This window comes from Pelecanus crispus, chromosome 1 (assembly GCF_030463565.1).
Source record: "Pelecanus crispus isolate bPelCri1 chromosome 1, bPelCri1.pri, whole genome shotgun sequence".
Classification (NCBI taxonomy): Eukaryota; Metazoa; Chordata; class Aves; order Pelecaniformes; family Pelecanidae; genus Pelecanus; species Pelecanus crispus.
The window spans coordinates 21,703,625-21,718,554 of NC_134643.1; the positions used below are offsets into that span (position 1 = coordinate 21,703,625).

The following is a 14,930-nucleotide window of genomic DNA, read 5'->3' on the forward strand; positions in this document are numbered from 1 at the left end:
GGGGACGGGCCGCCGGCGGCGCCCCCCGCTCCCCCTCACTCTCGCACGACCGCTCGCTCGCTCCCCCCCCCCGCCCCGCCCGCCGGCACCGGCGCGGGCGCAGCGCCCCGGGCCCGGCCCGCACTCACCGCCCGGGCGTCCACGTGGCCGCCCCGCAGAGGGCGCCGGCAGGAGGGGGCCGGCGGCGGGAGGCGAGGGGGGGGGGGTTGGGAGACGGCCCCACGCCCACGTGACCACCGCTCCGGCCAGCCATATTAGGTGAGGGCAAAGCACGCCCCCGCCAGCAAAAGGGCTGCGAGGCGGCTGCCCAATACAAATGGCGGATGGAGCTGAAGGCCCTGCGGGGCTCGCGCCTGCCCGTTCTCATGATGGCGGCGCCGCGCGAGGCCTATGGGCGTTGCTTCCTCAGACAGCGCTCCGCCGCGCCCCCACTTAGCCCTCTGCGCACGCGGGGGGCTCCAATTGGTCCGGAGCGTGGCGGGCGCTGATTGGACCACGTTCCTCCGGCTCCCCTGCCTCCGCCAACGGGCGCCCGCGGCCCGAGCGTGCGTGGGGCTGACGCGGAAATCTGAATGGAGCTCGCGGGCCGGTTGCTACGGGGGCCGGGGCGGAGCGAGCGCGCTGCGCGCGGCCGGCGCTGCCGTCGCTGAGGCGGGCTCGGTGCCGCGGCTGCGGCGGCCCCGCTCCGTCTCCCCGGGGCTCCCCTCGCCATGCGGCCCGGCCCCGCGCCTCTCCCGGGCCGGGCGCCGGCGGCCGTGGCGCTCTGCGCTGCCCTCTTGCTGCTGCTGCCGCCCGCCCTGGGCGCTGGCGAGCGGCGGCGCCTGGCGTGCTCCACCTGCCGGGGCATCGTGGACAGGTTCAACCAGGTGGGCGGCGGGGCCGCGGGGAGGGCGGCGGCGGCGGCCTCGCCGTGGGGTGGGGGCGGCAGGAGGCGGCTCCCCGGCGACGAGCCGGCCGCGGGGTCCCGCCGGGCAGCCCGAGGCGCGGCGGCGGCGCAGGCCGCTCCGCGCCTGCCGCCCTGAGGGGCAGCTCCCGGTCTCCGGGCCGGCCAGCGGCAGAGGGGGGCCGGGCCCGCCAAAGGCCGGCGGCGCCGCCCGGCGCGGTGCGGGTCCGCGCCCCCGGGGCTGCCCGCTCGCCGCCACGCAGCTCCTAAAGCCGCTCGGCCAAACGCCGGCAGCGCTGCGGCTGGCGGCTCCCTCGGCGACAGCGTCGGTCTCTGGTTAAGCCGGTACACGGCAGCAGTTTGCTCCCGGCTTCGGTGACGGCGTGGTCCTTAGGTCGGCAGGTCACAGAGCTCCCCGAGCTCTGCTGTCAAAGCTGTCCTGGTGCTCCAGTGCAAAAAGACTGGCTGTGCTGGCTGTAGCGTGCCCAGCTCCGTGGGGAGCGCTGGTGGAAAAAATCCCCTAAAACTCCGCGTCTGTTGTCACTTGCAGCAGTCCTGCATGTCACACAGTAAATTCAATGTAGGCAGCAAGGGGCTGCTTCAGCTTGTGACAGATGCTTAATGCCCTTCGTGTGCGTGTGTCCGCTGTTGTAGGCTTGGTAGATTGCATTAACTGCGGAGATTTTTTGCAAGGTATGATTTGATAGGCATTGGCTGTGACTTGGGGAAGCTGCGCTAATCGCGATGAATTAGCCTGTTGTATGGTTGTGTGTTTAAGTTAAAACGTGGTGAAGACTGGGCTAACTACTGTCAAAACTGAATGAAGTAGAGGTCCTGTTCAACTGGTTAATAAAGCTCCTGAGAACTTAAAGGAGAAGGGTATCGAGTTTCATATGTGTATGTCTTTTGACATAAATGAAGACTGTGACAAGGCCTTGTTTGTGCGTTATGAAAATTGAGTCATGTTATGTGAACCCACACTTTCTCACTTTTCATGGTGTCACTAGCTGTTTCTTTCACTTAACAACTTGATCCGCAGCTTCAGAGCTTTACCAAAGTTTCTGTATGGCGCTTTTTGCAATGTTCATATAAGCATTTAGTATTGCCCTTAATTTTTGTTAGAAACAAACCATACGTAGCTTACATTCTTTTGGTACTTTTCATTTGTAGGGATTAGCAGATACAGCTAAAAAGAACTTTGGTGGTGGAAACACTGCTTGGGAAGAGAAGACGCTGTCAAAGTACGAGTCCAGGTAAGTTGTCTCAGTACTTCTCATTTGGCTACGTTTCATGTCTGCTGTGTGTAACTTCACTGTACCATGTTTGTCTGGAACTTAAGTATTGAATGTTGCAGCTAAAGTTTCACGTGTCCAAGCCTTAAATTCTTATTGATTAGAATGTGCCGTTACATTGTAAAGTAAAGATTACAGTGAAGATGAAACCCCTTATTAATGCCTTTATTTGTCTTGTTTCTGAAAACAACAAAAGTTAATACCATCATTGGTCACAGGTTTTTTTTTCTATTCATAAAATATTCATAAAAATATTCATTGTTCTATTTACCCATTAAAGTCCTAAAATGATGATCTTGAATAATGGTCAGTAGTTAACTGATAGTCTGAAAAGGTGTGGAGTACCGCAGTATTTGTTTTGGAGTTAAAGCGATATCTCCTCCCTAGAGTCGTCACTATTTCAGTGCCAAACAGAAAACTAGAAGAGGTGCAGATTATTGTACTCTTTTGTATATATGTTTGATTGCTGAGCAAAGTGATCTGGTATCTTTCTTCCAAATTTCAAATTAACTTTGTCATCTTAGAGCACTGAGATGTAAGGGTGGGATTTCTGAACCTCAGTTACTGTGAGCTTTGTAAGCTTGTATCAGATATTAACTATACATGAAATTTATTGTTGAACTTAGAAGAACAGAATAGAATCATTAAGGTTGGGAAAGACCTCTAAGATCATCTAGTCCAACAGTCCATACTGCACTCAGAATTTGCTGGGAAGCTAACACTCTATCATAACCTACAATCTGCAGACATAATAAATGCAAGCAGGCCACAGTGGTTCTTGTGGTCATCCTTCTTATTTTTTTGGTTGAAGTAATGTTCATTGGTTCTTTATTCTGGTATTTGCTTTGTTTTGGAACCAATTCAGAACACACCATAAACTGATAAAGTAAGTAAGTAAGATAAAGTAAAGGCTAAAGTGTAGCTTCTCTGTCATGTCTTGAGTGGTGCCAAATGTTTAATTTAAACTTATGATTTCCCTTCATTGCTTGTAGCGAAATTCGTCTTGTAGAGATCATAGAGAATCTGTGTGACAGTAGTAACTTTGAATGTAACAACATGGTAGAAGAGCATGAAGAACATATAGAGAAATGGTGGTTCAAACTGTAAGTATCAAATTTTTTTGTGGAGATCTTTGTGTGGATGCTATCTAAGAGGATGAACTACTCATATTTAATCTTCTGCCTGAACAGTAGAAGTATGGATAATTCTTCATTATCCTTCAAGAGTTGCCATTGGGTACAGCTGGGTTCAGACTGACTTTTAATAGCATGTGCCACTGTACTGTGTTCTTTTTTATTTTCAGTTCCGGAAGTATTGTACCAAAACATCCAGTCTGGCTTCTCATATACTGTCTACTCAGTTACTAGTGAGGTGTTGAGGCAAACTGACATTGGAAAACTTTGAGGTTTATTACCTTTTTTGTTTTCTTTTGTCATAAAACTGCAGGGGACTCTTTGGTTCTTGTGGGGTTTTTGTTTATTTGCTTTTTTCCCCTGAAACATTATTTTGTTCTCCTGGCAATCAAAAAAATAGTTGATACTAACAAATCTAGAAGTTGGATCTCTTGAGTATGATGGTGTAGCAGCTGACTCTTCTATCTGCCTTCTAAGCTAGTCTGTGATTGCTGTTGTAACTAAGTTTTTGATACACTATTATATAATGTAATTAGAGCAAGGATGGCATTGTAGTATTTAAATATCTTAAGATCTTTTTTTAATTCCAAATTATGTTTCTTCTAAGTATTTTTTTACTACTTTAGGCTGTCAGCACTCCCAATCAGCTAGAATTCAATAGGGTGAACTGCCATTATAACATTTCATAACCGGATAAGGATTTTTTGATAACCCACTTTGCTGTTAATGACTGCTTTATTGCTTTATCCTTTTACCTAACTATACAGGATTGTGTATACATTAACATGCCAATTGAAGGAAATAGAATAGCATAGCATAGAATAGACTATTTAAGTTGGAAGGGACCTAAAATGATGAGCTGTTCCAACTGCCTGACCAATTCAGGGCTGATGAAGAGTTAAAGCATGTTGTTAAGGGCATTGTCCAAATGCCTCTTAAACACTGACAAGCATGGGGCATCGACCACCTCTCTAGGAAGCCTGTTCTAGTGTTTGACCACCCTCTTGGTAAAGAAATGCTTCCTAATGTCCATTCTAAACCTCCCCTGGCATGGCTTTCAGCCATTCCTGCATGTCCTATCACTGGATACCCGAGAGAAGAGAACAGCACCTGCCTCTCCCCTTCCTCGGGAAGCTGTAGAGAGCAATGAGGTCTGAATTCCTTAGCCACTTCTAATAGGACATGCCTTTCAGAAAGGTGAGGTATGCAACCCAGAGCCTTAAATTTGTGTTAAATTTGCAGAACTGAAAGAAACGGGTCTTAAGCTAGAGAATTTGGCAAAGTAGACTTCCTAAAATAAACAAAACCATTTATAAAATACTTTTTTTGGGGGGAAGTTTCTGTATTTAATAGACCTTTTGAGTGCAATTTATTAACTTTGCCTTTTGTCCTCTAACCTGCGATATCCAAATGTCATTCAGTTTCTGTGGCAGTTTCCAAAGACAGTTTCTTTGTCCATAAATATCTTGGATCTTTTTTCACAAGTTGTTACATTACATGTGGTACTCAGTAAGCTTACTTTTCAGGGCCTGAGCCTGGGAGTCAATATGGTCAGACGTAGTACTTCAGAAGGAGAAGCTGTACATGCCTCAGGAGTTGCTGAAGACTTCTGTCAGGCTACAGAATATCTAAGCTTTTCCTTTACTAAAGTCTTTGAGACTTCAGCATCAGTGTGATACAGAGATCTGTGAATTGTCATTCAGAACTGTAGTAGTCCTCATGCTTGCTTGCAAAATAATATCTAGCAATTTCATTGTTAATTGGGGTGTATGCTAGTGCTAGAGTAGCACATAACTAACTTGTTAAAATTAAAAAAGCTCCTTCTAAAATAATACTTGATTCATGCTAAAAAAAGAGGAGAAATTTTAAAGGGTACCCTGTCATCAGGTTGGCAATAATTTGAGCAAATGTTAATCTGTCCTGGGTTATCTTCTGCATAGTTGAGATAAAGACACAGCAGTCATCTTTAAAAGTAAGATGTAAATAAGACCATCTAAACTATATATAAACCTTCCCTAAAAATAGGGTGTTAAGAAAAAGGGAGGGTGTGTATGTATCAAGATGAATTGATTTTGTTGGTTGCTCTTATTTCACACTTTTCATAAATATAATTGTTGTGGTTTAGCCCCAGCCAGCAACTAAGCACCACGCAGCCGCTTGCTCACTCCCCCTACCCCGATGGGATGGGGGAGAGAATCGGAGGAGTAAGAGTGAGAAGCACTCCTGGGTTGAGATAAGAACAGTTTAATAATTGAAATAAAGTAAAATAGTAATGATAATAACAACAATACAATAATAATATACACAGCAAGTGATGCACAATGCAATTGCTCACCACCCACCGACCGATACCCAGCCAGTCCCCGAGCAGCGATCGCTGCTCCCCAGCCAAGCACCCCCCCCCAGTTTCTATACTGAGCATGATGTCATATGGTATGGAATAGCCCTTTAGTCAGTTTGCATCAACTATCCTGGCTGTGCCCCCTCCCAGTTTCTTGTGCACCTGGTAGAGCATGGGAAGCTGAAAAGTCTTTGTCTAGCATAAGCAGTACTTAGCAACAACTAAAACATCAGTGTGTTATCAGCATTCTTCTCCTACTAAATCCAAAACACAGCACTATGTCTGCTACGAGGAAGAAAATTAACTCTATCCCAGCCAAAACCAGGACAATAATATATAAAGTTTGAGTGGAGTCTGTTAATAGTATTGTAGTTTAAAAGGTAAATTCATCTCAAGTTGGAGGACGACTTCTAGAAATTGGCTCCTGAAATCAGATCATCTTCAGAACAGAAAAAATAGGTTTCTAGTCTGTAACGTGCAATAGATTTCTCTACTGTATTGTGCAGGTTGTTTTGCGAGTTGGCTTTTAAAGAAGCTTGGTTCTTTTTATTGACAAATGAATGTCTTTCATATACAGAAAGAAGAAGTATCCTGATTTGTTTAAGTGGTTTTGTATAGAAACAATAGAAGTTTGCTGCCCTGCTGGAACTTACGGACCAGATTGCCTTGGTAATTTTTCTTTTGAAAAATACAGTAACAGATATGTTCTTTTTACCTGTTAGTTTCAGTCTTTCATAACATGGACAAATATGTGAAGTATGATATTTTGCGTGAGACAGCAGTCTCTGTGTAGTGTGTACCTGCCTGCTGCATGATAGTTAGGTAGCTGCCCTGTGAGCATCTTGCCTGAAGAAAAAATTTTCCAGGCATGAAGTAACGTACAAAGCTATCAAAGGTGCTTACATGTGCAGAGTCCGTCTGATCTGATGCTCACATCCACACCTGACCCATGTTTAAAGGCTCTCTGTGACATCAAGTCTGTTGTTTAGGTGGCCTTTCAGAAGCTATGTAGACAACAGTCCTTGATCAGTTTCAAGAGTAAAATGGCGAAAATACTGTTGGGGATTAAATGAAGAAATTCACAACTGAGGACTAGTTAAAAAGGCAATGAGAGAAATTGGATAGAAGTAGGTGGGAGACAACTGGATGAAAGTAAGGTCTTTGATGTAAAAGTGATAAAGGAAGTATTTTGGCCCCTGATGTTTGTATAATCTGTAAATCTCTAAAACCTTGCACCTTGTTGGAGATCAGCTTTGGCCTCTTACATTGTTAAAAATTAAGTGCCAGTTCCCAATATTTATCTAAATGATTGCTAGTACATTTTTTCCAACTGCAGTATGAACATTGTCAGGAATCCAGAATAAATAAAGATACCAACTTCAGCTAGGAAAATAGATAAAATTCTTAGCCATGGTCTTTACCCAAAATTAAATTTATAACTGAACTTTCCTGGTGATTGTTTTGATTCCTCCTCTACTTGAATATGTTGCTGAGCATTCCTTGTTGCAAGTCTTTTGGTTGCTCTCAAGGGAAAAAAAGGTTTTTGGAAATTATATCCTGGTTTAGTTTTGTTTTGTTTTTTTTAACTGTCTGTGAACAGGGAGGGACTTCAGGTGCTTGTGGCTGTGAATAAGAAGTTATTTCCTTAAACATCTGATTTAAAAGTATTTTTGATCCTTTTTAGCTTGTCAAGGTGGATCGGAAAGACCTTGCCATGGAAATGGCCACTGTGATGGTGACGGTACCCGAGGTGGAGATGGCTCGTGTAGCTGTAACAAGGAGTATACAGGAGATTTTTGTTTGGACTGTTCTAATGGTTACTTCAGTACCTTGAGAAATGAGACTCATTCTGTTTGTACAGGTAACAAAGTCTTTGACACATGCTTAGATCTTTGTCGTCTTCAGGTTTTTTACACGAAACTAGAAACAATTTAAACTGACAAATGTAAAAACAAAAAATAGTTACAGTTTGGTCATTCAGCTTTAGCCATAAATGACACATCAGTCAGTTTGGTGGAATTCTAAGGTCTTCCTAAGTCATGTCTCCAGGTTGCCCTTGATCCACCACCACCCCACCACATGCCCGCTTTCAATTAGGAAGCAGGATTCATCTATGTCATGAGGGAGGCGGGAGGGGAAACCAAGCTTTGCCCCCCACCCCCCAAGTACTGTACAAAAACCTTGAGCTGAAATTGCTGCATACTTTGAAAGCTAGGTTTTACTTATGTCTCAGGTAAGCTTAACTGGAGTAAATGGGCATGGAAACAGCTGATCTCTACTGTAGGCTACATAGATTCCAGTTAAGTATGTCTAAGCTTAATTTTGAAACAAAGTCAGGTCATAGGAATAAACTTTTCCAGTTTGTCAGATTTTCATCTGTTTTTACATCTTGAATGAGATTTCTGCAGCAACTAAATCCTGACCATGGGCTCTAATGTGATTGTTTTTCAACATGATCTATGTTGGTTTTTTGTCCAGCTGTGTAGTAATTCTTGTGTATGATTTGTTTTATGTTACAACATATAACATGCATATGTTATATATTAGGTGTTATATATGTGTGTAATATATATTTATAAAAATATATATAATATGCATATACAACTGAATTTCTAGTATGTTTCCTTGTGAAGTTCTTCAGACTAGTATCACTTCACACATTGCTCTCATAGCTAGTTGCAAATGAAGCAGTCTGAGGATTTGTTAGGTGGGAGTGGTGAGTCTGGTGTTTAAACTGTTGTCCCAACCCTGAGTGGCTCAGCAAAGTTTACCTTCTGGATCTCCTCTTCCCAAATATTTTGGAAATTGGACCTGCCACTCCTAGTCGCTAGAATTTTATGGCACTGTTTTAAATGGTGCAGATGACTAATTGCCAGTTTTGGCTTCCAGGTTTTTTTGGGGGGGTTGGGTTTTGTGGTTTGTTTCTTGGTGGGTGGGTTTTTTTTTTTTCTTGTTAGGATAGAGCTGCGTTTTTGTAAATGATGTCTCCATAAAGTCAAGATTTAATTCTGTGAATGGGAGGGTCAAGCTACTAAAATATGATAGGTTCCAGTGAATCCTAAATAAGGTTTTCTTTGAGAATTTGTGTGCCCATACTTGTCTTGGAATCTCTCAACAAAGCTCAGATTGTAGTTTTCTCTTATCTCAGCCTGCCACGCTGCCTGTAAAACTTGTACCGGTTCAAGTAACAAGGACTGCCAAGACTGTAAAGAAGGCTGGATTAAAAATGAAGAAGCAGCTTGTGTGGGTGAGTAATGCTTGGTAGACTTCAAACAGGTTTTGTAGCAACATTGGCTAGTGAGATTAGATGACATCACATTGAGTTTTATTGTATTTTATGGAAATGTTCTGTCAGTTTAGATTTCTATAGTTTGTACTCTCTGTCTTCCGAACTTGTTTCATATTGCAGGAAAGCAGTATTTCCTTCCCACTCGTCGCCTGGTGGTTATAGTTGTCTCTATCAAACTGTTCACAGTGTATCTTTTTAGTTTAGTGGAATACTGGTAGCAGCAAGTAGGGTGTTTGTTCCTTTTAAGACATAGGTTTTGTGTTTACATGAACACTAAACAGTGCCCTGCTCTTGATTTGAACTATTTTGTCAACTGGAAGATTTCTGTCAGCTTATCTACATATTTTTTTAGTAACTGCACAGTTGTCTTCATGTTACTGTATGTTTATAAATGCTCAACCCTAATAGAGTTCAAACATTTCACTAAAAGTCAGGCATACTAACTTTTCCTATTATTGGAGAGAACTATCAGGAGAGATCAAGCTCAGGGTTTCCATTAATCTCTTACCTATTTCTAGCTTAGCATTTCTCTTGGTTTATGAGGAGATACGTATGAAATACTTAAGGAAAAACTCAAATACTAAAAATATTCCCAATGCAGGAATGCACTAGGGGGACAGTAACACATTCTGGTTGAATTTGACCAGTTAAAGACCCTTAACATAATGTCTAGAAACAGTATCTTAGAAATTATGTGAACACTGCTTCTTTCTAAAAGTGCTAATGAGAACTAGGATTTGAATTACAGCTCCTGCGATACCTGCTTAGGCAACTGTTGAATGCTCCAAAAGCATTTTTAAGATGCTCCAGTATTGTTTTCTGTACAGATGGGTTTTTTCCAAATAATTATTGTAACTGATCAAGTATAAATTAACTGAATAGTTGGTAGGAATGATGTCTGCAGCAACAGGATGAGATAGACAGCAAGGGGACTGAAATAGCCTTTCTCTGTATGAATTTTTTAGTTGTGAGTACTGCTGTGCCCTTTCCTTGGAATCACAAGGCTAGTATGTTTTAACTTCCCAGGTAGAACTGGTTTTCAGCTTGACTAATCCTAACCATAACTTGGCTTTCTCCAATTTGCTTTGTGTAGAAAACGAAGTGTTGTATGTGTGTGCATTTGTGTAATTTTTTTTTTAATACTTTAAAATAGCTTGGTAATTTGTCGTGGTTTAGCCCCAGCCAGCAACTAAGCACCACGCAGCTGCTCGCTCACTCCCCCTACCCCGATGGGATGGGGGAGAGAATCGGAGGAGTAAGAGTGAGAAACACTCCTGGGTTGAGATAAGAACAGTTTAATAATTGAAATAAAGTAAAATAGTAATGATAATAATAACAATATAATAATAGTGATAATAATAATAACAATATACACAGCAAGTGATGCACAATGCAATTGCTCACCACCCTCCGACCGATACCCAGACAGTTCCCGAGCAGCGATCGCTGCTCCCCAGCGAACCGCCCCCCTGTTTCTATACTGAGCATGACGTCACATGGTATGGAATAGCCCTTTAGTCAGTTTGGATCAACTATTCTGGCTGTGCCCCCTCCCAGTTTCTTGTGCACCTGGCAGAGCATGGGAAGCTGACAAGTCCTTGACTAGCATAAGCAGTACTTAGCAACAACTAAAAACATCAGTGTGTTATCAGCATTCTTCTCCTACTAAATCCAAAACACAGCACTATGCCTGCTACTAGGAAGAAAATTAACTCTATCCCAGCCGAAACCAGGACAGTAATATAGGAGTAGAGAAATCAACAGTATTCCAGAAGAGTAGTCTGTCTGCTTATTTGTTATGCTATTTGCATAAAAAGCATAAATATATGCAAAACACTGACTTGAAAATGTCAAGGATGGCAGGTATTCTGGAAGTTTCATTTAATTTGAGCTCTTGAATTTCTGATATGTCTGTTATTGTCATCACAAAACATCTTCTGAGCATCAGTTTTGATTCCTTAATGTAAGTTTAAGCTGAACAAAACAGTATATGTTCCCATGTTACTTTTATGTCTAACATGTTGCATATCTGCTCCTGAACTCATTGTAACAACTACTCTCAATGCAGTCAGTTTAAGTTTATAGCTTCTGTGGGCCAGTTCTTTCAAAATCTCAAAGCATAGCATTCAAGTATTAATCTGGCTATTTAATCATGACTACTATCTTAGGTAACTTGTTGCTTTTTAACTTTCAGATTTAGATGAGTGTGCTGCTTCTCCTTGCAAAGATCACCAGTATTGTTTGAACACAGATGGATCCTTCTCATGCAAAGGTTTCTTCTTAATATGCTGTTGTACTTTGTCATCTAGAATCCTCATCTGATGCCAGAAAGGGCGCGATACCAGGCTTTTAGTACAACGTGATTGGTCCTGACTGGGCATGGGGAGGATGAGGCTTTAGACCTATCTTAGGAGGAAAGCAAGAGATTTCTGGTTATTTCTACTCCCCTCTTGTGTGACCCCACCTGGAGTACTGTGTTCAGCTCTGGGGCCCCCAGCATAGAAGCCATGGACCTGCTCGAGTGGGTCCAGAGGAGGGCCACAAAGATGATCGGGGGCTGGAGCGCCTCCCTTATGAGGACAGGCTGAGAGAACTGGGGTGGTTTAGCCTAGAGAAGAGAAGGCTCCAGGGAGACCTTAGAGCAGCCTTCCAGTACTTAAAGGGGGCCTACAGAAGAGATGGGGAGGGACTGTATCAGGGAGTGTAGCGATAGGATGAGAGGTAACGGTTTAAAACTGAAAGAGGGTAGATTTAGATTAGATATTAGGAAGAAATTCTTTACTGTGAGGGTGATGAGACACTGGAACAGGTTGTCCAGAGAACATGTGGATGCCCCCTCCCTGGAAGTGTTCAAGGCCAGGTTGGATGGGGCTTTGAGCAACCTCATCTAGTGGAAGGTGTGCCCATGGCAGGGGGGTTGGAACGAGATGATATTTAAAGTCCCTTCCCACCCCAAACCATTCTACGAGTCTATGATTTCTTGTGTGGGTAAGCTGACTGACTTTAAGGGTGGTACTTAAAACCTCAGATATATAAATTTTTATGCTTAAAATATTTTATCTTTAGCATGTGATGCCAGCTGCGTAGGTTGCACAGGGGAAGGTTCTGACAAGTGTAAGACCTGCGCATCTGGATACACGAAAGAAGATGAAAAGTGTACAGGTTGGTGGATTTGGCAATACATGGTAGAACACCAGTTAGCTCGCTCTTGGTTAGGCACGCTGAGGAGCTGTTAAGTACATCTGCATTTGTCTGCTTCAGTTTTCAATCCTATCAGAATGAATCCGGTTGTTCTGGTATTAGCAGCAAAGACTTTCTAACTTCCTTTATATTATTGAGCTAATATGCATTACAAGGCTTATAGGTGAAACACTGCTACAAAAGGAACAAAGTATTTTATAGTGGGTTCAGGAAACAAATACATGAGTCTCTTGTCAGTTATCTACCACTTCACTAGAAGTGTGCATCTATTCATTTTGTAACAGAAAGGCAGGAATGCAATGTGGATTCTGTTCTCTTTCTGTTAATTAATGTCCAAGTTCAAATGATATTAACTCATAGTGAATTATAACATGAGAAATGATAGTAAAAAGAGTGAAATTAGAGCTGCTCTGTGGGGAAGAGCAGCAGGTACGCACAATCTTAACTAGCTGTTAACTATGATGATGTAGTATTTACAGGCTCCTTTCCCTTTAGTTGTACTTTGATGGCATCAGTAGAAAATGACTATGGAAAATCTTCAGTAGGTTAAGACAAGTGCCATTGCGTAATTCATTTCCCCACATGGGGGCCTGCAAAACATAGAAAAACCCAGTACCATCTGAATAAATTTGAAACACAGTCTAAATCATGAAGAACCGTAACAGATTATTTTAACAGAAGTTAAATCTATTGCAGCAGCATTGTTCTCCTCAGTGTTGTTCATATTTGAAAAGAATTTTGTTTATATGACTGAGCACAAATAAGTTTTATAACAAACTAACAGCAGTGGACTCTTTCTTTCCCTATCCTATCTCTAGATATAGATGAATGTAACCTTCCTGAAAAGGTCTGCATGAAAGAGAATCAAGACTGTGTTAATACTTCAGGTAGTTACAAGTGTGTATGTTCAGAAGGGTTTGAAGATAAGGATGGAACGTGTGTTCAAACTGTAAAAACAGGCAAGTGGCTTTTCAATGACTTTTTTTTTTTTTTTAAAATCTGCTAGATCAACAACTTGGAGGTGTATCTCTATCTAAGGGTCTAGTCGCTTGTAAACTGTTCTGTATAATTTCTCATCTTCCTACAGCTGTGGTCTGTGTCAAGTAGTTTGTGGTGTAGGCCACATTCTGGCATGCACGTTTTCTTGCTTAAAGACAGTGGATTTTTTTAAACATCCTGTTCTTGTGTTGATATTTTGTTGCTTAACTCAAGGTTAGTCACTTCAGTGTCTGGCTTCATTACACAAAGTGAACTAGCAAATTACTGCTATCATAAAAAGGAGGTCTTCCTCCCCCCCCCGCTTTTTTTCCTTTGTCATTAATTATAACGACATAAGGGTTTATCTGATCACATGCAAGCTGCTTCAACTCACTGAAGTGTCAGAAAATTAAGCAGAATTCTTTTTGCTGGATGAGCAAGCTGAACTTGTTTATTTTGTGATCACAAAAGTGCCAGAGCTGGTGTGAAGGTGAATATGGAGAAGACATTCATCTTTCAGTAGTAGGGAACTGTTTAGCTTGACTTGAATTTCTTGACTGAAGGTACAGTTTAAGTGTTATTCACTGTAGGATGCATGACACATTATGGGCAGAATTGCGTTCATTAGTGTTTCATTCTTCTATCTAGGCTTTTTTTACAATTCCAAAGTGAAAGACAAGATTATTTTGCAATAAAGGTTGTAGGAGAATAGATGAGAGACACTCAGTTTCGTACCTTTATTTTCTTTCTACCTCTTAGCTTGTTTGGTTTTTTTTCTCTTCCCCCACCTCCCCGGCCCCTCAGCTGCTTTACATCTTGTACTAATAAGTTGTAAAGATCTATGTAGTATTGCTACTCAAGGCCATTCAGTTCAGGCCTTATACTCACTACTCACTGTTCATTAGTCCTTTAAAATCAGTTATGTGCTTTTCCTGTGCAGATACTCAGGATATCAGTTACTATGTTTTTTTATGTGGCCTGACATTTTATGGGAATAAAAGCAAATGAGAAGTTGACAAATTGGCTTAGCTTTTTTTCTTAGATAAATACTTTTACTAATATAATAAAATTGCCCTGCTTTTTTAAAGGCTGTTTTAACATCCGAACTGGGCAGTTTACAGTACAGAAAATAATTCTGAGTAATACTTACTTTTTGTTTTCAAATACCAGAATTTCTTCTGACAGGTCATGTGGAAAGGAGAAAGTTCACTGTGAATAGCTGAAAACAAAAGCTTGGTGTAGAAATAGCTGTGCTGCTTTTTTCTTCCGCTAACAATATCATACCAGTTTATTTGAAAAGTTTTGTTTGCATCTAGTAAAAAAAAAAACTTAGACTAGGAGGATGGTGCAAACGGCTCTTTTGTATGGCTTTATTGCTTCTCTGGTTTTGATAAATATGTTGATTTGGATTTCTCTTTAAAAAATTCCTAATGTCAAAAACTGTATGATATAATACATTTGTATTTTAATTATGATACTTAATTTCACAGGAGAGGAAGTAGAAAGTGAAACAACTGAGCCTTCACCTTCTGGACATGATGATTTATGATCTGCATTCAGAACCAAAAGACATTCCTATCTAAAGTTTTAAATTATTGGACTAAGCCTGTGCTAGCTGACATATTGTGGAAATGGTATTTAATATGCAGGTTGCGATTAAGATTTTTTTTTTTTAAATGATGATAAACTGCTCTTTAAGCTGCATTTCTTTATTTTTAAATGCCACTTTTTATATAATTCTTCAAGAACAACACTGTAGGTGGGTTAGTATGAAATTTGAATTAACATAACATTGTACCCAGCAATTGTAAAC

General features: G+C 41.8%; 1 protein-coding gene across 1 annotated transcript; it reads left to right on the forward strand.

Moving 5' to 3' along the window:
* The first annotated feature begins 710 nt into the window (after positions 1-710).
* CRELD2 (CRELD disulfide isomerase 2) lies at positions 711-14,666 on the forward strand. The gene is made up of 10 exons (XM_075725037.1): positions 711-866; positions 2,054-2,136; positions 3,168-3,278; positions 6,227-6,318; positions 7,334-7,510; positions 8,798-8,896; positions 11,133-11,210; positions 12,005-12,100; positions 12,958-13,098; positions 14,608-14,666. Exons 1-10 carry the CDS (start codon positions 711-713, stop codon positions 14,664-14,666), a joined length of 1,092 nt encoding a protein of 363 aa, XP_075581152.1.
* Positions 14,667-14,930: the final 264 nt, after the last annotated feature.